General features: G+C 53.5%; 5 protein-coding genes across 5 annotated transcripts; 3 read left to right on the forward strand and 2 right to left on the reverse strand.

Moving 5' to 3' along the window:
- Positions 1 to 995: 995 nt before the first annotated feature.
- CLAFUR5_10363 (Beta-hexosaminidase) lies at positions 996 to 4,034 on the reverse strand (the record flags this gene model as incomplete). Its single annotated transcript, XM_047909511.1, has 5 exons — positions 996 to 1,109; positions 1,156 to 3,671; positions 3,724 to 3,820; positions 3,877 to 3,898; positions 3,985 to 4,034. 5 exons carry the CDS (start codon positions 4,032 to 4,034, stop codon positions 996 to 998), a joined length of 2,799 nt encoding a protein of 932 aa, XP_047764396.1.
- An 810-nt stretch (positions 4,035 to 4,844) lies between these two features.
- CLAFUR5_10364 (N-acetylglucosamine-6-phosphate deacetylase) lies at positions 4,845 to 6,149 on the forward strand (the record flags this gene model as incomplete). The annotated part of the gene is made up of 1 exon (XM_047909512.1): positions 4,845 to 6,149. One exon carries the CDS (start codon positions 4,845 to 4,847, stop codon positions 6,147 to 6,149), a length of 1,305 nt encoding a protein of 434 aa, XP_047764393.1.
- Positions 6,150 to 7,042: 893 nt separating this feature from the next.
- Positions 7,043 to 8,221, forward strand: CLAFUR5_10365 (uncharacterized protein; the record flags this gene model as incomplete). Its single annotated transcript, XM_047909513.1, has 1 exon — positions 7,043 to 8,221. One exon carries the CDS (start codon positions 7,043 to 7,045, stop codon positions 8,219 to 8,221), a length of 1,179 nt encoding a protein of 392 aa, XP_047764394.1.
- Positions 8,222 to 9,012: 791 nt separating this feature from the next.
- Positions 9,013 to 9,328, reverse strand: CLAFUR5_10366 (uncharacterized protein; the record flags this gene model as incomplete). Its single annotated transcript, XM_047909514.1, has 2 exons — positions 9,013 to 9,180; positions 9,239 to 9,328. The coding sequence occupies 2 exons, from the start codon at positions 9,326 to 9,328 to the stop codon at positions 9,013 to 9,015; spliced, it is 258 nt and encodes an 85-aa protein (XP_047764097.1).
- Positions 9,329 to 14,880: 5,552 nt separating this feature from the next.
- CLAFUR5_10367 (uncharacterized protein) lies at positions 14,881 to 15,447 on the forward strand (the record flags this gene model as incomplete). Its single annotated transcript, XM_047909515.1, has 1 exon — positions 14,881 to 15,447. One exon carries the CDS (start codon positions 14,881 to 14,883, stop codon positions 15,445 to 15,447), a length of 567 nt encoding a protein of 188 aa, XP_047764098.1.
- Between the last annotated feature and the right edge of the window lie 8,914 nt (positions 15,448 to 24,361).

The following is a 24,361-nucleotide window of genomic DNA, read 5'->3' on the forward strand; positions in this document are numbered from 1 at the left end:
TCGCCGCCGGTGAGCAGTGTGTATGTAGTATTTCGGATTGTATGCTCTTCCTGTGCGCAGCCAATCGCCCGGTCTGTCTCTCGCTGTCGGCAGTCTGACTTGGACCAGTCGATCGTCCGGAAGCCGAGCGAGGAGGCGAGTGCAGCTTCTGTGCAACTGAGCAGCCCGCACTCAGAGCTGAGAGTGATACGAAGGCATCGAGGACTCTGCGCGGTGGTGCCGGTCAAAGGTCGAAGATGGCCGTCGCTGGTCGATGTGAGATAGATCAGGCTCCTGGCGACGTCTTCGGCTGCCCACGTTATGATCGACGGCACTCGTATGCACGTGCATCATCCTGTGCATTGTAAACGTCTGTGAGCGTGCTCTGTGTTCCCCGGCATCCGAGCTTCGAGTCTGCCCGTGGAACAATCGTGATAGGGTGATAGGCGGGCCTTGGCCCTTGAGCCGCTGCCCTTGTGGCTTGTGCCGGCTGATCACGGTCTAGCCAGCTCGGAATGTGGAGAGCACTTCGCACCCAACTTAGATACGAGGTCCGTCTGTCTTATGGAATACTGTATTTATCCCATCAGGCTGTACACTATTCGAGAGCCATACCTATAGCAGAAAGATCATCAGATCTGCCATCCTCCACTTGCTGCCAAGATTACCAGAGTCCACCTAACGCTCGATCATAACAGCATCCCCAGCCGGGTATTCCGGTGAGCCATCCGTCCCTTTCGTAGCACACCAGTCGAAGTTGGGAGTAGTAGGAGGGCCAGTGAACGTACAAGTATTCTTAGTACACACGCCGACCATGTCTGCTGGAAGATCAATGTCCATCATGCTTTGTCCTGCATACCAACTTCGTAGACAGACTCATGCCCCGCGTAGGAAATCTCCACCAGAGGCTCCTTGCAAAGTCACGCGAATTAGAATCTTGGCATGCCATCGTGACAATTTCGTGATAGGGTATATTGACGAAGAAATAAACCGTCGCACCAAGGCATGACACCTCATCAAGATGGTGGCACCATCGTCCAGGTCGCGGCGTCACAACTGACCTCTTCGAAGTTGTGCAGGGTGCTGAAACCCATAGCACTGAGACCATCGAGGTTTCCATCGCCATCCATCTGCAACAGGTCAGTAAATCGTCAAAAGCAGTGAAGACGAACTTACATAGTCCAACACGCAAGCATTGCATCCTTGCTGCTTGATCTGGCGCATTCCCAGCAAGATTAAGCCTTGCAGCAGAGTCGAATACTCGCCCACAGAAGGACTGATCACTGGTGACGATATCCCACCAGCCAGCTCACCCAGATCCTTCATGCTAGGCACGAACTCCGCCACCTGGGACGACATATTGTAGAGCACAACGGTTCCCACGATTGTGCCGTCGTCAGGTCGCTTCGCGCGAATGATGCCGCACGCTTCAGGGTCTGCGAGCGCCATCTTATACACTTCGGCAAGACCCTGTCTGTTGTTGGTCTTGATGTGGTCGAGTACTGGTCCCGCATAGTTCCAGCCGTAGACGAGATCGAAGTCAGCACCTGCGCTCTGTAAGCTCTTTGCCATGCCCTCGGGTGGCGCCCAAGTGGACAAGTTCCGGGCGACCATGCTGCATACGGCCCTGGAAAGTGCGGTATTCCAGCCAAGATTCGCGAACCACGATCGCAGTCGTTTCCGCTCGCCGCCATGGCCTGTTGGGATACCAAGGTATATACTGGGCGATCGAGATCCGAGCTGGAAGCGCTTTACGCCTTCCCTTTGAAGCAGATTGCGTATTGCACGATTGTGCAGAGAGTGTCCGATAGAGAGCTTCCTCCGGCTTGGGTCGACAAAGATTGCGCCAATTGCTCCAGTGCCGCTCGCTTGGAAGTAGTACGTTGCGCAGAAGCCATACACCGCTTGGGTGCTGCTGTTGCGCACAACGTAATGCGACTCAAGCACTTCGGGATTTCGAAGCAGGAACGAATTCGAAGTGGCGCATGCTAGCTCGGAGTGGAGACCAGGCGTATTACCATCGACGACCGCCTTGATCAGCGCGTCGAGACCATTCGAATCGCGCTCTTCGTTGAAAGCCTCGACTAGCCAGTGCTGTTTCGATTGTGATAGCTTCTGACTCTGGCTGATCGATCCAGGTAGTGCGCCAGCGGCTGTGAAGTCTCCATACAAGACTTTCACCAGCGACATCAGTGCGGTCTCCGTGAAGTCGTACGTGCAGATGTAAGTCCCGATATTCTGATCCATGGCAAAGTCATACGGCGAGCTGACGGAGACCACGATCAGCGGCTTCTCGCGCCTCTCGCCGCTAGACGTATAATGCATATTACATATCATGGAAACATGTTTGGTGAAGCCATGCTGATACATGTTGCGATTAGCGTCTGCAGTGACTATCACCACTGCGCTGGCTCTGTTGATTAGGTTCTCGTGCTGTGGTCGTACGCCATTGGCGGTGTAAGATGTATGGAGGACACGGCCACTTCTTCCTCGAGCAAGAGAACGACCAAGTTCTCGAAAGACTCGTTCGCCGCTCATGACAGATGCGCTACGTTCCCAGGCTGCTGGTTCGGGCGATCCATTTGTTGCCTGTTCTGAGAGCGCTCGTGATGCTGCCGAGGCTGCTAGTGGCTTGACCAGAGGTGTCAGAAGCAGTAGCTCATCTTCAGGTTCCATCAGGTTCGTTAATGGCAGAAGCCTGTTCTTGTCACGAACGACAGTGATGGACGAGTTGTATGCTTTGGTCGATAACGTCGTGTGCGATGGCTGCAGCTGCGACAGCAAGCTTACACCAGGAGGATTGAGGGCCTTGTCCCAGCTGGTGCATTTTGCCTTCATGTCCAGGACACGCTTCAGCGATACCTTGATGCGTTCCTCGCTGATCATCGCGTTCTCCAGACCCAGCTTAAACCCGGCGATGGCTTCCTGTTGGTGAACAAAAGATCGGCACAAAAGTACAATATCACATCCAGCGTTGATGGCCATTACTGTGCCGCCACCAACACCAATGTTATGACTGAGCGCTTCCATCTCGAGGCAGTCGGAGATGACGACACCGTCGAAGCGTAGATCGTTGCGAAGGAGATCGTTCACGACCTGATCTGACAGGCATGCGTGCATTACGTTCAGCCCAGCAGACGACATGGCACAGCCTCCAACCATCATGGCATCGAGGCCTGCCAGAATCGCATTGCGAAAGGGCACCAAGGCGTTGAGACTGAGCGACTCAAGACTCTCCGTGATCGTTGGCACATCAAGAGCTGATCCGAGGAACTCCAGACTGCCGTACGATGGAAAGTGTTTGCCCATGGTACTGACACCCGCGTCCTTGTATCCTTTCATGAAGGCAATGCCATATGCTGAGACTTCTTGAGGATCATCGCCTGTCGTTCTCACACCGAGTGGCTGGTTACGGACGTTGGTCAGCACGTCGAGACATGGTCCCATCATCAGGTTGAGACCGCATGCTGCGATCTCTTCGGCGGTCGCCTTGGCTACTTCGTACGCGATTTCCTTGGACCCGGTGGCTGCCAGACCCATCGCCGAAGGGTATTGGCGAATGTAGATCTCATCGAAGAGACTGTTGACGCCGCCATTCTCCTGGTCCAGGCCAATGAGCAGAGGGACGGTATGGCCAGCCTCGTATGCTGTTCGTTGCAGTTCAAGCACGAGCTCTGTGCACTGCTCGGCACCTATGGCGGTCAGCGGACGGCTGCCTACCATGTGTTGACATGCAGAGCTTACTTTTCAAGTTCTTCGCAGTAAGTAAGATGGAACCAAGGTGGTCCTCTCGGATCAGCTTCTTGATCTGTGGCGTTACAGTGGTGCCCTCGAAGCCCATCTAATGCGCATAAGCAGGTCGATCCTCGTTACAACACCTCATGCATGAGCACTTGCCATAAAGAGCTGCCCCAGAGTTCTGCCATGGCGGTCAGCGTTGCATCTGCAAATGACTTCACCAGGATATGCGATGGGGCCATGACTAACGAGGATGTATTGACTCACTTGTCCATGTCGCCCCAATATGGGTCAAAGGTGCCATTGCTCGCGACCATGGTCACAACGCTAGCAACCTAGCGATGTTTCCCGGGACCTGATCCACGTAGGGCCCTCGTGCTGTGACCATAAGGCTACCCGGCCAGGCAGATACCGTTGCGCTGGAGGTGGAGCTCGGCTTGCTACCTCGACAGCGTATCCATCCTTTCTCGGTACTCCTTCGCGTCCTGGCGAGCTTAACTCTGGATGAACGATGCAGTCGTGATGCCGAGCGATCCGGTGCAATGGACTGGGCACGTGGCAGATGTGAGGTCGGTATCGGACCAGCTGTTTGTCTCAAGGATGGAGTTGCTTACTTGCCCGCCACCACCAACCACAGCGCTGCCCGGGTCGTTTCATTCGCTTGGCTAGTTCTAAAGCCGAGACGCGGAGAGAGCTTGCCCTTGTTATTATGTACAAAACTTTGGTGCTGTCTCCATCCTCTCCTCTTCTCCATGCTACCTCGCCATCGAAGCTAATTATTCGTTGCTGGCAAGCTCGTGATGCAACCATTGGATCGCAGTCCCTCTACTTCTACCTGCAACGCCGAGATAGGCCGATAAGGTAGGTGCAGCGGCTTCAAGGGCCACGAGGAAAGGACCGCCATGCTACAGCACAATGTCAGCTTGCTCTGTGACGTCTGCTGTACAGGCTGTATCGACGTATCTGAGCTAGCTGTTGGGACATCGTGTCATTGATGCTGTTGACCTGCGATTCTCTTACCTATGCCTCACTGGCTGCAGTACTAATCTCGACATCATTCATACTGACTCCCTAGGATCTGAAGCCGAGTTCGACACGGAGGATCCGGAACAAGACAGAGCACAGACATGCCTATAGCAGTGTCGCCCGAGAGACCACGAACTGGTGTTACTCGTATCACCGGAGGCCGCATGGTCAAAGGCGATCAACTGGTTGAAGGCGATTTATGGATATCCTCCGTGACTGGCAAGATCCTGCACAGCCAGGAGGTCTTCTACGAACATCATGTCGTGCCAGACGAGATCGTCGATCTAAAGGGCAAGATTCTCGCACCTGGGTTCATCGACGTGCAGTTCAACGGCGCGTTCGGATTCGACTTCTCCACTATACCAGAAGACATGGACACGTATGCGAAAGGCGTGAAGACGTTGAACAGACATCTGGTCAGGACTGGTGTCACAAGCTATCTGCCTACATTACCGAGCCAGCTGCCACAGGTGTATCACAAAGCACTACCTCATCTTGGGCCGAGTGGTCACAGTAGAAGTGCGATGGAGGGGTCAGAAAGTCTTGGGGCACATTGCGAAGGACCGTTCCTGTCGCCTACGAAACAAGGCATACACAGTCTGGAAGTGCTACGAGAAGCAAAGCATGGATTTCAAGACTTTGAGGACTGCTATGGCAACGAGAACCTGTTGGAGTACCGAAGATCTCCTATCACAATGATCACCGCGGCACCTGAGGTATCCGGCGTGAGTGGACTTATTCCGGAGGTCGCGCGACGAGGCATTGTTTTTGCCCTCGGACACACCGAAGCAACCTATGAGCAAGCTGGTGAGGCAGTTGAGCAAGGAGCAACCATGATCACTCACCTGTTCAATGCTATGCGACCATTGCATCACCGCAATCCGGGTATCTTCGGCGTGCTAGGCAAAGCAGAAGAGAAGAAACGTCCATATTTTGGCATCATAGCTGACGGAGTTCATCTTCACTCCACTACTGTCAAGATTGCCTGGAACGCATATCCAGATGGCTTCATTCTCGTTACCGATGCAATGAAGACGGTTGGCCAGCCGGACGGCATCTATGACTGGACAAATGGCGACCGCTTCGAGAAAAAGGGGACGCTGCTCACCCGCGAAGGCTCGGATGTCATCGCAGGCTCTTGTGCAACACTGATCGAGTGTGTAAGCAACTTCTGGACATGGACGCACGCATCGATTCCAGACGTCATCAAGACTGTGACATACACACCCGCCAAGATGCTTGGTTTGGAGAAGCGGAAAGGCGTGCTGGAGGCCGATGCTGATGCTGATCTGCTCGTGCTCGATGTGAGAGAAGAAGCAGATGGCAGGCGGGTGTTTGAGGTTGACCAGGTGTGGAAATTTGGTCTAAAGGTCCACGACCGGCAGAACGAGCGAATTGGTCTCTAATCTTGCGATCCGAGTTGTAATTTGCAGCGTTGGCGTTGGCGGCATTTGCGAATACCATCAGATTGTGCACACATATTCCATACAATAGACACCGATAAAAGATGCGTCGTTACTCGGCCTAGCACGTGCTCACATGTGAACTGGTCATGTCAGACGACTCATTGCTCAACTACGCGATCACTTTCCGTTCTATTGGTGAGGAGCCACAAGCTGCCATATGACACAACATAACGTGGTGAGAAAGATGTCGTTGGGAAGTCGTCGCCAGATGTGGTCTGATCAATCAGGCTAATCGTGCCATCGTCATCGGTAGACATCTTTTTAAGCCCTCACACCTCCCAGAGAACATCATCCATCATCCTGCCTCGGAACTCGTCGCGGGGCCTTGGACTACTCTTGCGTGCGGCACCTGTGCCAATCAGGTCATCGGCGATCACAGCATTAACCTTTGCGCGTTCACCAAGGTGTTCGCTATCTCGTGGTAGTGGTACACGTTTGTCCAGGCCGACACCGAAGCTTCAGCCGCATCATCAGCTTTCACTTCACTACTATCCTCGGACAACATCCCGCTGCATCTCGGCATACTCTTGTTGCAGGCGCGATAAGCGAATCGTCTTGCATTCATGCGGATGACAGTTCGCCTATCAGTCCGTCGCGTGGATAGTCCATACTGTTCCCGAAGCTCAACCACTTCTTCACGCTCTTGCCGGCCGCTCCCACACTGCACCGATACCTAACCACCCAATTGCGAGTCGCGCCTACACTGCCGACCGAACGTCACCTTATCAACAGCGTTTAGACGTAATCGATAGCACGGCCGGCAATTGCTGATAGCCTGCGACTGCCTCGAAAGACCAGCATAACAGTACCATATAGAGTTCGGGAGATAAAGTATGGCCGGTCCACCACAGTACCAACCGCCCGTCGCGGTGAGGAATGCTGCAGATCTCGAAGAGGGCAGAGTGAGGAACGTCAGTACTGGTCTGATGCGCCCCTTATATACCTCCTGCGCCGAGCACCAACACGCGCTTGAGAGAACCGCCCTCCCTCAGACTCAGCCTGCCCAAGACAACAGACAAGGACGACCTCGATTCTTGACCTTGAACACACTACCGCGACTACCTTCGACCTCGCCAGCATATAGAACAGCTCCCACCATGGACTCTCGCTTCTTGCGATTACCTGTAGAGATCCGTCTCCAGATCTACTCCCTCCTCGTTCTACCGGCCCAGGCCAACGATCTTCTACCTTCCCTTGAGAAGATCTCTTCCAGCACGCAGGACTACTTCGACTACGGTGGAACTGATCGACCGGCCACGGCCGACCTGTCGCGCCCCACCCTCTACATCCGCACCATCGACCCAACGCGATATAAAGCTCGATTCCCACGCGACCCTCCTCACCTGCGAAGTAGCTACAGCGTTCGCGCAGATCGCTTCCGAGCAAGATGCATGGCAACAACCTACCACTGTGTAAACATTCCGCGCATCGGAACGAACTTGGGCATCTTGGGAACGAACAAGCAGATTCACAACGAAGTCGCAGAGCTTCTTTACGGAAGCTATACCTTTGACTTCGACACACACATCGAAGCGATCATCCCCTTCCTGTCGGACCTCCCGCCGTTCGCGCGAAGCTGCATCAAGGACATTCGACTTGTGCAGCGAGCATTACCTTACATGAAGGAGTTCGACAAGTGCGAGTGGTCCAATGCACTACGCTATCTCACTTCTTGCCATAACGACATTCACCTTCGTCGTCTGGAACTCGGTGTCGTCGCTGGTCGACCAGGCGAGAACGGCTGGGACCGTATTGCACGCTATTCAGCACGAGACTTTGAGGTGCTGCAGCAGAACGATAACATGACCTGGCTCCAATACTTGCTTGAGATTGAAGGTTTACAAGAACTTGATGTCCAAGCAGTCATTGAGCATTGTCCGCCTTGCACTAGTAGCTCGGCGATGGCTAGCTTCGTGAGGTTCTCGGCGAGTGTCGAGACTGGCTTCGCGGACTTCTTGAAAGGGCAGTTGCTGAAGCCTGCAACTTCGAGGTTGGGTACGGCGATGGCTTGACAAGGTGAGGTGGGATGGATCGACTCTCTACTTAGCGATGGTGGCTGGACTGCTTCTCCACACAACCTGTGATATCTACAGATCTCAATCTACAGTCTTGATTGGCCTCGCATTACGGAGTCACTCCTCTCGTGTTATTGAGTCCAAGTTTTGTGGATGTGAGCATCGCTGTCCTTGTCGATCGCTGTTCCTCGAGACGAGGATAGAACGCCTCAGGACCGTCTGTTTCTTAGGTGTGGTGTTGAGGTAGTGTGCTCGCTAAACACGTGGGACGACAGTAAGATCACAAGCAGCTATTCAGAGAATATGAGTAAGCCACAGCAGGTTGTTTTTGTACAGGCGATAATGTTGACAACCTTTCTATTGAGGTCTTGGGGTCAACATGATAGGATGTACCAGACCTGGCGACGACATTCGCAATGCCATTACGTCGAGAGTTTCCAATCACGTTGTCATGCGACTCCGCCTGGACATGCAGTGTTGAACTAAGTGCGTATAAATCACAAGACCACAGCCATGAGTGAGAACAGACAGAGCACGAGATGTGTTTCACAATGGCTTCTCCGCCTCAATACTGCCCTATACACGCCGCGTCGGGACCCAAAGCTATACGCTTGGCCATCAGCCTGGATTTCATAACATACAAGCCTAGCTCATATCAGGCTGTACCAGTGTCCCTCGCACTGGACCGGAGACTGTCATCAAAACCAACCGGTGACTGCTAAGCCGGGCTAGGAGTCCTTCCCCCAAGTCCCCGCCCAGCCCTCCCAAGTCTGTTCCCTATTCATAAGTCACTTGCTCAACTTCTCCGCCTGCTCGTCAACCGTGGCCTTCTCAGGACCCTTTCCGCTCCCTGTAACGATCGATGCCTGGCCGGTTGCGCCAATGCCCTCACCGTCCTCATGCTCGGGTGCTGCGGCGGCTTTGTGGCTGCGGTCGACGCCGGAGGATACTGGGGCCTGGACGTATGTCAGAGGGGCTTTTATAGAATGGTTGGGGGACGATGAGGAAGCTTACGTCTTTGCCAGACTCAGGTGCGCCGTGGGCAAGGTTGTGGCCGGTTTCTGTTGCGTTGTCGGCGACGTGACCTTCTCCGTTGCGGGGCATTGTTGCTGTGATGTGGGATGTATTGGTCGTGGAGGTTGTTGAATCTGCTATGTGTGTACCTGGTAAGAAGACTTGAGTTTCTGCTTTGATGTGTGAGTCGTCAATGCGGGCACGCGACCAAATATATGCTTCTGCTTGGGGGACGTGTCTGAGAAGGAAAGAGCAAAAGCGTCATCATGACGATGGTGGGGAAAGAGCGTTCAGCCTCTGACTTCCAATTATGGAGCGACAGACCGGGGATTTACCATCTTCGTGATGGTAGTAAAGCGCGCAAGATATGGTTTGCAGCTGGTTGATATCAAGAGGTAAACAATGAAGAAGGAGACGGGAGGTGTGCAAGGGTACAAGTCGTGGTTCTCGCTTACAAGGATCATGTCTGCGCCAAGCAATGTAGGAGGTACCTGCAGCTTTCCCTTGATCAATTCTCTCTCTAGGTCCACCAGATCGTCTATGCCTTGAACCTCGGGTCATGGCAGACATTGCTTTTGCTACAGCCTTCGAGCTACCGGAGCGAGGTTCGTGTCCTCAGCAGCTTGTAGTCCTCACCACGCGGCCGAGCGTGACACCTTGGCATGGATCCTGTACCATCAATGGGCGAAGCAAGATGGACTGATGTACTCATGGGAGGGACGGCGAGCGCAGGAGAGGCTGCCGTACTATGGAGCCAATCAAAAACGTCGTATGACCTTGGCGCCCTGACAGATGCTAGATTTGATATCACAGCCATGGTCGTGCAGGTGTTCGTGATGGCCACCGTCGCGCTTCTAACCTTCCCTGCTGTCGCTGCAGCCGCAATCGATGCTGTCGTCAGTCAAGGGCCACTTGCAAGCTCCAGCGATGGGCCCAGGCTCACATATCGTCATATGTTTGTCGAGTATGCTTTGAAGTGGCGAGCCATCGCTCCGAACTCGTTCCTGTCCGATCAATGACCCGATCACGTTAGAAAGGCTCCGGCGCACTCGCTGGCTAGTAGGTATGCGTCCTGTACGCCTTGCAATGTAGCATGAGCCTCGATGCATTCCGTTGGCTGGACCCGAACTCCTTTCGCTCAGGAAAATGGCTGGAGCCGGCTATTGGCAAGCTCAAGTATTATGCTTGGTCGTGGTCAGGCTGATGTGGAGTTTCGAGGCTTCTCCTGGAAGAAAGCTGCCAGACGTGACGCAATGCTACACGTTGGCGTTGGACGCGAAAGCTTTGCCCTCAAGGCGGACTCCTACCTGAGGTAGGCCAGGCGTGAGACGTGCCGGGAGACAATCTCTGCAGCGCTGCAGGGAGACTGAGGAGGATGTGAATATATTGACGAAGAGGACTGTGGAGACGGCCTGGGCTTGCCAGGATCTACTCACATGTCTATTAAACGCTCCCGGGCATGTCACTGGGATGTAACTTCGAGCTCGACATCGGGAACGAGCTGTGTGATCTCGATGGCCCGAGGGTTTGCTGTTGTGACGCGTGATTCTGCCAATCGCCTTGACGTGGCGTATCGCCACTGGATGAGGTCGACATCTCTGCGTGACCGCCCTGCGCATGCATCAAAACAGAGCATCAGCAGTTCTTGTGATAGAACTGGTAAACTCGTCATACCGAAGCCTAAGAATCATGTCAATGTTCTGACCAAGCTGGGCGAAAGTCAGACTGGGAAGTCCTGATCTGTCGTCCCTCACGAGTCAACATGTTGAGATCTTGAGCAGGAAGAAGAGTATATGTTTACGCCAGAAAGTTGACTTATTGGAGTTCAGCTTACCAAGGATGTGCCTGGGTCAGATTGTCGCGCCGCGAATCCGCCCGTTTCTAGCAGCGGGTACATCCTCGGCCACGAGGTATGCTCGTGCTTGACAACACGTTCGCGATCATTGGTCGGCGCCAACTACACGTCGTACGAAAGACAACGATGAGGGCCACTGTCTAGGGCATTGCAGCCACACGCGAGTTCCAGCGACGACACGAGCTGACGAGGTCGACCGGTCGTTGTTAATCCGTTCCGAGGGAACGAGATGGGTAACCAGCAAGAGCGGGAAGCAATATACTGGCTAGATCGCAAACACGGCAGCATGCATACTGCAAACGAACATGATATCGCGGCAGGGTCGTCATTGACACGCTAGAAGTTGGTGCTGGAGGTCTGGCCTGAGTCGCACTACCACATCGTGGCCGAGTTCGTTGCCAGGAATATCTGGTGCCACAGCGTGATCCGAAGCACATCTCAGCGAGGCGAGACGTCTTCGTGGCAAGAGTGGCAACTGTCGTCGCTGGGCTCGCCACTGAATACAGTCATAGTGCCGCACCACGGTCGCGCTCGGAAATTGGCACCGGGCTGGTGGCTCCTTCTCAGCGCGATAGGCCGTCACCATGTGAGATATAGGCGCCCCGGTATCTCTTCTGGCATCTCGAGGCTCTTCCTTTTGAGGTCCATCTTCTTTAGTCCATACTTGCCATCTGCTGGATCCCCGTCGCGTCGCTGCCCTTTCTCGCCAAGCTCTTTGAGAGGTACCTGGGGCAGAAAACACGCATCAGGTATGCACTTGGTACCTTCTCGAGCGAGCATGGGCTGCGACCCGATATGCAAGGTTGCGACTCGATTGACAGCCGAACTCGTGGTTTCGTGAGATCGCGCAACGTCGGCAACGTCGATGCGCCTCTTACTGGAGCTCTGGGTGCTGGTCCTCGCAAGTCAATACTGTCAAAGACATGTCTCCAGCCAGACCGGCATACTTTTTGAAAGCTGTTGTTGATTCCCAAGATGAAGAGGAGAGATGATCTGCATTGCGCGAAGGCGGCGAGGCCGATGCACCTGCTGCAACAACTCCACACCACCTGCAGCCCGGAAACGCCAACTCAAGCCATCCCGGAAAATTGCGACTGCTTTGACGCGCACCCGTCCGCACGAACGTAACGGAGTACCCTCGTCCTCGAGGTCATGCTGCTCGCGAGACACCTATCAATACCGAGCCGGAGCACAAGCAAACCACATCCGTGGAGCAGACGACCGCAGCAATGCGCCCGATCCGCGTGGTACTTTTGCCAGCGCTCGACGAATTGCCCATGGAGTCATTGTAACTTCGTACTTAGTCTCCGCCGCTCTGCGCTGGCGCTGAACTGGCCATCGGGGTTTGGCCGAAAGCGTACTACAGCTTCTACGAAGCTGGCCGTCTGGCCATCAGACGACGCCTGGGCGAGAACGCCGTCTATTAGCCCGCGAGGGAGCGCGTGAAGCAACGTATTGAGTGTGCGCTCGGTCGATGCTCTCGTCCCGTGGGTGTCTATCAACATTCGACAGGATGTCGCGCATGAGGAACAAGGCAGGTGCAGGGTCATGGCATGCACACGCTATCTGCGCCGAACCAGGCAGCATTTACCGCACGAACTCGTGAATTTGATCGGACCATGATCGCGCGTGACGCAGCTGACTTGTGTGTGCGTGATGATTCACCGGTATGTTTTGGTGGTAACGAATGGATCGACGGACTACTTTCCTTGCGCCACGTAGACACTGATTGTTAATGTCCAGGACAGGCCCGGCCTGTGGCTGTGGACAGCATCGGCCTCGCCAGCACGTAGTGAACGATTGGTGATCCTACGAGGACGATGTCGACTTCGCCGTCAGAGACACTGCCTGAGCAACTCAACACGCTCCGTGGCAGTACGTTTGGCGAAGACACAAGCACGTTGCTCGTGCCTGAAGACACACAATCGCCACGCCTCTAACCAGACAACCTGAACACGAGTCTCCACTATGCACACTCTCATCGCAAACCAAGCAGCCGCCAGGGTGGCCGCTTGAAGGATAGGCTTCTGCACACTGCACCTTCATGCTTGGCACAGGTTGAGCACAAACGGACCAATTTTCTGCTAGTGCGGTCCCACTCTGTTAGCAGTGAAGCCGAGAACACGCCAAATACCCCAGCATGGGCATTGGCAAGCTTCCACTACGGTGAGCGCTCTGTTATCTGACGAAGTCATTGAAGGATACCACTGCTCAATCACTCCCGCAACTGTTCACTTCGATCGGGAGGCGCCAGTAAGTAAGTACATACTTGAAGGCGTAGTTCGCCCGCTTCCTTTACCATTCCTGAGCCCATCTTCACCTTATCGGCGTTCCTGCGAGACGGCACGGCTGGCTGCTACTGCTACTACTGCATAAATGGCATCACACCATCAAACAGCTCACATGCCTAGGCGATGCAGACCCCGCTTGCATACATGCGAAGAGTCGGGCTGGAAGATAGTGAAAGCATTCGCACGGCGTGCCGACCTCGAAAGACATCACAAACAATGCCATGGGCAACACCCTGCCATCGGGGATCCTCACGTCTTCAAGTGTGCGGGTGGAGACTGCGACAGAAAGAAAACTTGGAGGCGACGAGATCGCTTCAGAGCACACGTAAAAGTCAAGCACCCTCACCAACCATTAGAACAGCACATACAAGAGTAAGTTCTCCTTGCATTGAACAATCCTCACGTGGACGAACAGGCTAATGCAAGTACGATGGCAGGTCGACGGTTAGCTCAACTGAGCTGCAACCTCCTCGTGCGCGTAGCTATGTGAGATCTTTGAGACCCGTCATCTCTACAACGCACGTTGGCACGGCCTTCCTCTTGTGAGGGGCGGAGCACGCCTTTCAAGACAGGCACTGTCGCTCGTCATGAAAGCTTCTCGTTTCAGCTCAAGTCCCGTCAATCTCCAGTCAGACCACGTCCGTTACGACCCGCTCAGATCGCGCAGATACATAGCTTGCTGGAAGAAGGCGCGAGGTCCCCCAGTCGGCAGTCGACAGCATCGCCTTTGAGCACCGCCTCCCAAGAACAAGATTTACCCACGCTACCTACAACGGCCGACAGCCCCGTTCCCCTCGGTGAGCTTGCTCTCTCGAGCCCCTCGCTAGCTCAGCTTTCTTATGCTGGGAAACCACGCCCAGCAGGGTAGGACCTCGGCTCGTCACAGAACCATGGCCATCACTTAGAAGTGCCTCTTGGTAATGGGGCTTCGAGAAGACAGCCGTTTGGTCAACATAATACAGGAGATGGTCATGAAAATACACAGCGCTCATGCTCGCAGCAGACGCAACGAGAGAATCCTCGTGCTCGTCGGACCCGGGTAGCGAAGCTGTTATACCCGTGCGTTTACCACACGTTCGGCAGAGGGCGGGATCCGACTCCTGACTGTTCGAGTCGCAAGGAGCATGTCTCTCAATTGAAGTGAGTAGATCGTTCATGTGATTCGATAGCACACTAACATCGGACTAAGGAGACATCATGCGTGCCAGGAGCATTCCCTCTTCCACTGTTCTAAGTGCTGGACAAGGTTCTACAACAAGGGGTCGCGTGACGACCACAGACAAGTGGGTTGTCGTATGGTGTGTGTAACTGAGAATTGCCATAACTACACGGCTGCGCTCCCATACCAGACTTCTTGTCCCCATGGCCCGGAGAGTGCGCCTCTTCACAAATGGAAGCACATTTACCGGCTTGCACACGGCCTAGCGAAAGGAGCCCCGGTCACTAACCCCTGGGGCTGGGGACCTGCTCTACACGATGCGGAAGCAATGCCAGCGATGTCACCAGGCCTATCAAGGAACCCTACACCTGCAGTTCATGAAGCGAATCATCACACTCCAGCGCTTTTCTCGCCAACACTGCCAGTCAATCGTGCAAACGAGCTCTCTGGCACGGGCGATTGGACATCGCAGGTTCCCTGCGCACAGACGCAGTACTTACTGCCGGCGAACCGTCAGCTAAATCAGAGTGAAGTATTCAGACGACTGAGTATAGCTCTCTGGAACATCATCGTTCGTGAAGCTCCTGCCTTTGCACACACAGCGCGAAGCATAGGATCCGATGCACTGGCGGGCGATGAAGATGCGGCCGCTATGCTTGAGGCCATATCCAGAAACTTCGACCAGTCGACTGGTAATGCTGCCACCCACGCAGGTGATCCAACGAGCAATAGCTTAGCTCATTTGGCCGCAGAACCACCGTATCACCTCCATACTCTACAAGAAGGCCAAGCTGGATCTTCAAATTTCGTGCAGCTTAGCTATCACGATCAGTACGCTGAAGCCTTTGCCGATACCACGACACAGGAGGGTCGTAATGAGGCTGAGGTTGTTAAGCTCCCGTAGCGATAACTACAATCATACGCATACCACATGTCCTCGCAGTATGTAGTAGCCCTCCGCAGGAGCCTAGGGGTCTAGGGTCTCCCCAGCCGCCGGAGGCAGCTATCACATGCGCAGGTGTAGGTGAATCCGCGCCGTAGGCGCACGTGCACCTATATAGGGTAGAGAGATTATTTGAAGCGCACGCTCTTATTAGTCACTAAAAATCAGGAAATTTATAATTAGCTTAGGAGCACCCGCTAGTAGCTTTAGTAGTAGAACTCTATAACTTCGTAGTATAAAAGCTACACTTTGTATATTACTATAATATAGGCTCGAATATATCTAAAACATATCCTATATTATAGCCTAGGGTCGAAAATAGTACTCTATACTTCTAGTATATTGTAGAGTTAGTAGTATAGTATATATAGATAGATAGATTTGTTATTCCCCTATTCTAGGACCCTATTCGGCCCATATAGGTATATATCTATTATTATATATAAAGGGAAACCCGAATAGGTGAAAACCCTTCCCGCCCCCGACTTCTTCTTATCTAGATTAGCTTTCTCTCTAAACGTACGTAGTCTATATTACTACCCCGTTAGCCCCCGCTCCTAGCCGGTCTCGTCGCGGTACGCCGTATCCTCTTTTCCTATACTACTCCTACTAGGCGGTACTATTCTAGCTAGCCCTTCTCTAGTATCTAGTTTGTAATACGCCGTAGGTCCTTAACGTTATTAAGAAGTACCCTAATCGTTCGGTTCCTCGTCTTTACTATCTACTCCCCCCTTCCTAGCGACTACCTCGGATAGACGAGGAGTATATACCGTATATTCTAGGAGTAATAGCCGTAGGGGTAGCTAGTATTCGTATATTCTAGAACCTTCCTCTATAATAGGTACCCCTAGAGGCCGATATGTTCGCTTCGTAGTTAGGTTACTATACTACTCTATACCCTCGTAAGGCGGTAGTAGATAAGCTTTAGGGGGTACTTGATCGTAGATTTCGTAGCTAACTATTCCTTAGGTTATCCCGCTAGCTAAGGGCGTCTACTATACCCTACACCCTAGTTGTTCCACCTCTCTTTCTATAGTTGCTCTATAAACGATTTCTTACCTTCCTATTATATTATAAGCTATTCGACCCTTACCCGGTAGTTCGGCTCGTTTCCGGGTCGAATGCCCCTATACGCTAGTACTAATTCGCGGGCCCTTACGACTGTACTAGCGATAACCTTCTATACTAGGTACTATACCGACTTGCCTAAGTAGGAGCTCAGTAGTCCCTAGTTATATAGGTCGATCTGTAAGGGCGCGCGTACCATAGGGTCCGAATGAGATAGTTGTTGTTCTACGAAGCTACGAAAGAGGAGCGCGAGGCGCGGCGAAGTTATAAAGCAAAGCCAAGCCGCGCTAACCCGATGCAGAAGGTCCGCGGTTCAGCCGGGCCGACGCAGCTACAGTGAGGGGTCGCGGGCTGCCCGTGACAGTACCCCCCCTCCCAAAACACGCCTCAGTCCTCTGAGCGTTATTCACCTTGTGAGGCCACTTGCCTGTCGAGCTCCATAATCGCGCGAACGCCGAATCATCCTCTAGTGCCCTGTCGTCATCCGATAACATCGCATTCGCTCTATTAAGACCATCCTCGACCGGCTTCCTTCGAGAAACATGTTGCCTAGTTAGCTGGCTTGCCCCAGATCTAAGTCTGTCTTCGGCTCGCACTCGCGTATGATCCTTATGACCAAAGTTGGGTATCATTGCAGGCTCTGTAGGCTCCACTCGAGTATCGAATATGTGCGGAGCAGATTCTATTAGAGGCAAGGCTCGAGGCGACTCATTCGTGACGGTGTCTTTCGGAATGACCCTGATCGAGTTGAGCCCGAGTATCTCAGTGGCTGGTAGGGACCAGTCAGATGGAGCTGCGAAGCCTACAGGCGTAGACAACTCCGGCCGGTTATGGTGAAAGTCTGCAACAGCGGCGGCTGCGTGTTCAAGCATGTCCTCTGCAGGTTGCCAGGTCTCACCATCCTCCTCGTTCTGATATCCAGCCCATTTCACCTTGTACCATGTATCTACTTTGCGCTTGTGCCCCTTCTTCACCTTGCCTGCCCGCTTACGGGTGTACATGTCAAGGATCTTTTCCACCTCGTACATGTGCGTAGGTGCTGCCACTACATCGGCTGCTGCATCAGCCTCGGTGGTGTCAGGTTCGATAGTTATCGGTGGTGGCGGCGCCAGATGCTGCCCTTCAAGTGGTGGGAAATCGGGGTGGTCGGCTCGTTGTAGTAGTGAGGTGTGGAAGCAGTTATCAAGTCCTACTAGAGCGTCTGATAGTTTCAGTCGATAAGAGAGTCTGGCCGGCATAACTTCCGTGATCTGGTAAGGGCCGGCATATCTCCTGTCCAGCTTCTTAGATGGTCGAGTCGTGCGGATGTTCTTGGTGCTAAGATACACCCAATCACCCACCTTGTAGTCTGGAGGAATGCTTCGGTGGCGGTTTGCTGCCTCTGCTTGGAGAGCTTGTGACATTCGCATATTCTCTTGAAGGTGTTTGTGAAGCTCGCAAATTCGACGCACAAAGGTTTCTGCTGATCGCGCGTCCAGTCGCTGGAGAGTGGTCAGTCCTCCCTCCTTTCCAGCGTTCAGGTCAACTCGCTCTATGAACTCAGGGTTGTATCCTAAGGTGGCGTAGAACGGCGACACACCAGTAGTCTCAGACAGGTGATTGTTGATCGCGAACTGAGCAAGGCACAGCCATTCTGCCCAGTCATCCTGTGCCTCGTTAGTGAACATGCGGAGATACTGTTCCATCGCCTGGTTAGTGCGTTCTGACTGTCCATCAGTTTCTGGGTGATACGAAGAACTCAGCTTGCGATTTGTGCGGAGCATCTTGCAGAGTTTCTTCCAGAAGGTAGCAACCCACTGCTTGCCACGGTCTGATGTAATGGTGTCAGGAAACCCGCGCCGACAGAACACATGTTTGAGGAAAAGCCTTGCCGCATTCTGTGCTGTCATTGCGCCAATAGGGATCAGCTCGACTTCCTTAGTGAGCCTGTCAGTGACGGTCATAATGTTGTTGTAGACCATGCCGTCAAGAGTGCTGTCTGGGAGTCCGACAACGAAGTCGACTGCAATGTGTTTCCAAGGCCGATCTGGAACAGGAAGTGGCTGTAGTAATCCTAGTGGCTGGGAGTGCAGAGATTTTGTTGTACGGCAGGTGCGGCAATTCGCGGTGTATCTGCGCACGGATCTCGCTAATCCAGGCCAGTAGAATTCACGTGCTACGAGTTCATAAGTGCGAGCTCGTCCTGGATGGCCTGCTGCTGGAGCGTCATGGTTTATCTTGATTATCCTGGTCTGTAAAGCTTGGTCATTTGGTACCCATAAGCTCCAGCCGTCGTATTGGTTTCGAACATATAGCAGGTCGCCATCCACTTTGCAGTGTGCTGGGTGAATCTTCGCTCTCTGTAGCAGTGTAGGAGTGCGGTCTTTCTGCAGGTCCTTAATCGCGGTCTTGAGCTCGTTATCGGTTACGTACGCCGTCGACATTCGATACTCGAGTTCGGCTTCCCGCTGACTTTCACGCGTCGCCGGTTGTTCAGTAGGCGCATCTCGTTCTGTAGGCATAAACTCTTCAGCTTCAGGGTTTAGCGGTACTGGTTCCTCTTCTTCCGGCGCATCTTCTACTGTTGCCTGTAATGAGGCGATCTTAAGGAATCGCTTAGGAGGCAGCAATGTCTGATGCTGATGCTGGTTCCGAGGGTCGTCCACCCCCTGCGGAAGGTCCTGGCTGCGTCTCGTCAGGCTGTCTGGCTTTGTACCTTGAAGTCCTGGACGGTATATTATCTTGAAGTTGAACTGTGACAAGAACTCAGCCCAACGCGCTTGTCGCCGATTTAGCTGCTTTGTCGTCATGAAGTATTCCAGGTTCTTGTGGTCGGTGTAAATCTTGACTGGCTGTGAGTCCTCATCATCTGCCTCGCAGGCGAGCTCGGGTCTCCATTCCTCAAAAGCCTTGATGATGGCTAACAGTTCCTTATCATAGATTTCATAATTGCACTCCTGTGGACTCAACTTCTTCGAGTAGAAGGCCACAGGATGTAGCACACCATTCTCGTCATACTGCGAAAGCACGCCGGCGTTCACAAAATCTGAAGAATCTGTCTCTATTACTGTTTCCCTGCCTGGCACGTAATGTGCGAGCATGCCGGCTTTGCTGAACGCAGCTTTCAAATTGTCAAAGGCTCGTTGGCAATCTAGTGACCATTGAATCCTTCTGTTCTTGTGATTGCTTGGTCCGTCCGACTTGGTCAGGTTTGTGAGAGGAGCAGCTATGCGCGAAAATGCTTCGATGAATCGCCTGTAGAAGTTGGCAAATCCAAGGAAGGCCTGGACATCCTTCAGGTTCTCAGGAGCTTCCCATGTCTGAATACATTCGAGTTTCTCGGGGTCCATCTCGATGCCGTCAGGGGTTATGATTAGCCCAAGATACTTCACCTTCTGTTGGTGGAATTCGCTTTTGTCGATGTCCACTGTAAGTCCTGCATCGCGTAGCTTGGTGAGAACCTTCCGCACGTGTTCAATGTGCTCCTCCAAGGTGTCACTGAAGATAAGTACGTCATCCAGGTAGGCCGACACAAAGTCGTCTAGGTGTTCTTGCAAGACCTTGTTGATGTATGATTGGAACGATGCTGGTCCGTTGCACAAGCCGAATGGCAACACTAGACACTCGTAGATGCCGTATCGTGTCGCAAACGCTGTCAACCACTCGTGCCCTTCAGCTATCCGTAACTTGTTGAAGGCTGCTACAATGTCCAGCTTTGTGAAGTACTTCTTGCCGTGCATGCGGTTGAGCGTCTCTTGTATCAAGGGAATCGGATACCGGTTCTTGATAGTGATCGCATTCAATCCTCTGTAGTCGATACAAACACGCAGCCCACCTCCAGGCTTACGTACCACTAGCACTGGTGCAGGAGACTGGTTCGTCTTTTGCCCTGCTTTCCGCACCTTCCCTTCAGATGTTTGCTCGTCTAGCCATTTCTTAACTGCCTCGTTCTCCTTCTCAGCTAGGCCGTAGGGCTTGCGGTATGGTGGCTCTTGTGGACCATCAGGCTTAATGTGAATCTCATGATCTACGCCTAGTCGGTGAGGTGGGAGTCCTTCATGATCCTTAGCTGAGAAAGCGTCCGCAATATCGTGGTACATTGGCGGCAACTTCTCCTTCGGGTTGTGATTGAACTGCTTGTTCAAGAATTGGTCCAGATCATCAGCAGCCATTGCACTCAGCTTAAGCTCTCCGCCGTCGCTCTCACGCCTAGTGGGCATGATGTAGAAGCACTCAGCCCCAGGCCGGTGCGCGTACATCCCCCACGCGCGTTGAGAAACGCCCTGGCAGTCCACTTCTTCATCGTCTATGTCTTCCAGGTCATATGATGAGACATTCAGCTCTGCCCCTCCTGCTGTGAAGCTCGCTGCATCTCCAGTGAAGGGCTCTGGTCCGTACCGTACTAGTGCCTGCTTCTTCTTCTCGCGGTGGTTCAGGGATTGCACTGTTGTCGGTGTCTTATTCTGTAGACAGTGACCAAAGCAGTAATCCGACCTGAATTCCACCTCGCCTGTCTCCCAGAAGATGTTTGGGTTGTGCGCTGTAAGCCACGGCAGGCCAAAGACGATGTCGTATTCGAGGTCGGTGACGTAGCATAACATTTGCTCGTGATGATCGCCTATGACTACGTCTACAGGGGCCGCGTGTGTAATCTGCCGCGCAGTGGCCGTTCCATCTCCCAGTGTTAGTCGTCGGCTTTGCGTCAAAGGGATCAGGGGTATTGTGTATTTGCGTGTGAATTTCCAGTCAAGAAAGAGAGAGGTGGAAGCAGAATCTACAAGGCCTCGAGCCTTTCTCTGTTGTATCATTACGGGTAACACTATGTGAGGGTACACAGCTGGCTGTTGCTTATCCAGTGCGCATGCCGATATCTTAAGCTCCTCACTATAGTCTGTTACCGTCTCTTGCGTTCCGTGTCTCTCAATCTCATGCTCTTTCTGTCCTAGGAAGTTCGGGTGACCGCTGTCTGCCACGCTTAGGCAGCGGTCGTGCCATTTCCCTGCCGCGGATCGGCGGCTAGGGAACTGAGGTTCGCGTTCGGATTCGGCGTGGTATTGCGTGGACGCGGTGGGCGATAGTCGCCATCGTACCCATACATTGGGCATTCAGGGTTGGTCGACACGTGAGAACCTGTACGGCAGCGGTAGCACTTACCCTGCTTCTTAAGGTCTTCGCGCTGCTCACGGTTGAGCGCAGGCAGGTTCTGTAGATGTGTCGGCAGATCCTCCTTCTTCTTGGTACCAGCGTACTGTAGTGGGCGCTGTACCAAGGCACCTGCTACACCGGCAGCGGCACTAGCAACTGCGTTGCCGTTGTTCTGGTTGTTCTGGCCGCCATTGCTGTTCGAGTTGCCATTGCCCCGGGGGCGCTCCTTCTGCGGGTATAGTCGATCTGTCTCGTAGAAACTCTCGTCCAGTGCGGTGCACTCCTCGATAACGTCTTGCATGCTGTCTAGGCGGCGGTCGACTTCGCGGTCGCCGAAGGTCTTGATGAAGTACTTGCGGTTCAGTCGGTTGCGGAACAGCATGAGCTCGGTCTCATCGGTCCATGACATCCAGGCGCGCAACTTCGAGTAGCGGGCATGGAAGGCTACAAAGGTTTCGCCTTGTTCTTGCTTGCAGGTAGCAATGTCAACCATAGCCTTGGTTCCCTCATTGCGTGTGCCATATTGGCGTGTCATCCAGTCTAACAACTCTTCTCCAGTCTTGAACTCGTTGAAGGACTGCTGTCCAGGCACAGGGATCCTCGGCTTGATGCTTCGCTGAGGATCACCTTGTGTCCACCCATACACGAAGCGCAGACCATCTGCCTCGGTGCGGAAGGTTGCTACAGTCAGCTTTAGGAGAACACTGCTGTACCAGCTGTCGAAATTGGGGTCGTCATCGTTCTTGAAGTGCTTAGGGTCGGGCACACCCTTGCCGATCTCCATGCCGCGAGTGAGGGTGCGGTCAATGGTGAAGAGACGTTCTGGAAGGTCAACCAGTGGTGTCTGGGTGCGGGTGTTGCGCATTCTCGAGTCACGACTGTTGTTGGGTCCTGGTCGCGGACGGTCGTTGTCACGTCCTCGGCCATTGTCGCCACGGTCATCGTCGTCTCCATCGTTATCGTTATCACCACCACCGCCACCGCCCCCTCCACCAGCAGCTCCGCGATACCTACGCAACAGCTGCTCGAGTGAGGTCTCGCGTGGGCGGGAACGAGAGGGTCGGCGGCCTGAGCGGCCCCTGCCTCCGTTCTGTGTGGTGTCTCCTGCCTCAAGCCGAGCCTTCAGGTCATCGACTTCTTGTTGCAGGGCCTGGTTCTTCGCCTCAGCATCTTGTGCCTTCTTCTTCTCCTTCTCGCAGATCTCGCTGAACTGCTTGCACAGGTTGTTGGCTTCCTTGTATTTCTTCCCCAGCTCTTGCAACTTAGCTGGGTCGCAATCCTTCTTGCTCTTGAGATCTGCTGCCATTTTCTGTGTGACAAGCTCTTCACTTCGCAGCATCTTGTAGATGCGGTCGTATTCGGTGTACAGCGTGGTGTACTGGGTGTTCTGGAGGTCGTTGGCTCGCTCCATTACATCGAGTTGTCTGCCCTTAGTAATTGCCGTGTTGACTGCTTGTAGCACGAAGTCGTGGGTGGTCTTCGGGTGTTGGGATGCAAGGGTCGTGAGGTTGTCTGGGGTGACATTCTGGTATTCGGATGCGAGAATGTGTTCTGCCTCGTCGAGTGATAGATACACCTCGTCTGGGTCGCCGCCTGGGTTCTCTTCGAGCTTGAACTCGAACAGTTCTGTAAAGTCAATCTCACCACCTTCTTCTCGCTCGAAGGCCTTCTGGTAAGCTTTATCAATCTCTTGTTGTAGCGCGACACCGGTGTCTACTGTGACCCGCCGGTTGTCGTCCTGTGTCTGACTCTGAGGAAAAGAGGAGAGGTCGGGGAAAAGAGATGTGCGCTGCTTGCTTTTGCCCTTAGGCTTAGGTGGCGGTGGCATGCCGCCGTTCGCTGTTTGTGAAGTCATGTTGTCTGGGTTCGGGGGAGGCGTGACGGTGCCTGTATCCTGACTGTCTACGAGCGCGCGACCACCTGCTGATGGTGTCGCCGCGTTGCGTTCTCTAGGCATCTGCGCGCTGTGCGCCTTACCGTGTTCTGTGTTCTGATGCGGCTCTGCGCGTTCTCGAGTTCTGCGGTTCTGTCTGTTCCTGTTGTTACGCGTCCCTTACCTAGATCCGCGATCTGGGTAGTAAGGTAGAACAAACTGTAAGGGCGCGCGTACCATAGGGTCCGAATGAGATAGTTGTTGTTCTACGAAGCTACGAAAGAGGAGCGCGAGGCGCGGCGAAGTTATAAAGCAAAGCCAAGCCGCGCTAACCCGATGCAGAAGGTCCGCGGTTCAGCCGGGCCGACGCAGCTACAGTGAGGGGTCGCGGGCTGCCCGTGACACGATCGGCGGTATAGCGGTCTCGTACTTAAGTATCCTTATTAGTATCGACTTATATACCCCGGTGACCTTCCTTAGGCATTAGTTTTAGATCTTCGCTAGCGGCGCGACGAGTCCCTTCGATAGGCAGGCCCTCTCGCCTAAGGACTACACTTGGCTACTATAGGTAAGGACTGGCCGTATAATAGCCGTATATAGAAGTCGTAACTACCGGAAGTCCGCCCCCTATATAGACGTAGTGAGCCTCTAGTATAATGCTATATTCTGTTTAGCTTTCCGTAATATTGCCTATACGTACTTCCTCTACCGTAGCGCCGGGTCTACCTATAGTCCGAGGATCCTAAGCTGATTTACCGGGTTAGTCGTGTGCCCCTATATCTAGATAGAAGCTTATATATTATAGAACCG

Source organism: Fulvia fulva, chromosome 7 (genome assembly GCF_020509005.1).
Source record: "Fulvia fulva chromosome 7, complete sequence".
NCBI lineage: Eukaryota > Fungi > Ascomycota > Dothideomycetes > Mycosphaerellales > Mycosphaerellaceae > Fulvia > Fulvia fulva.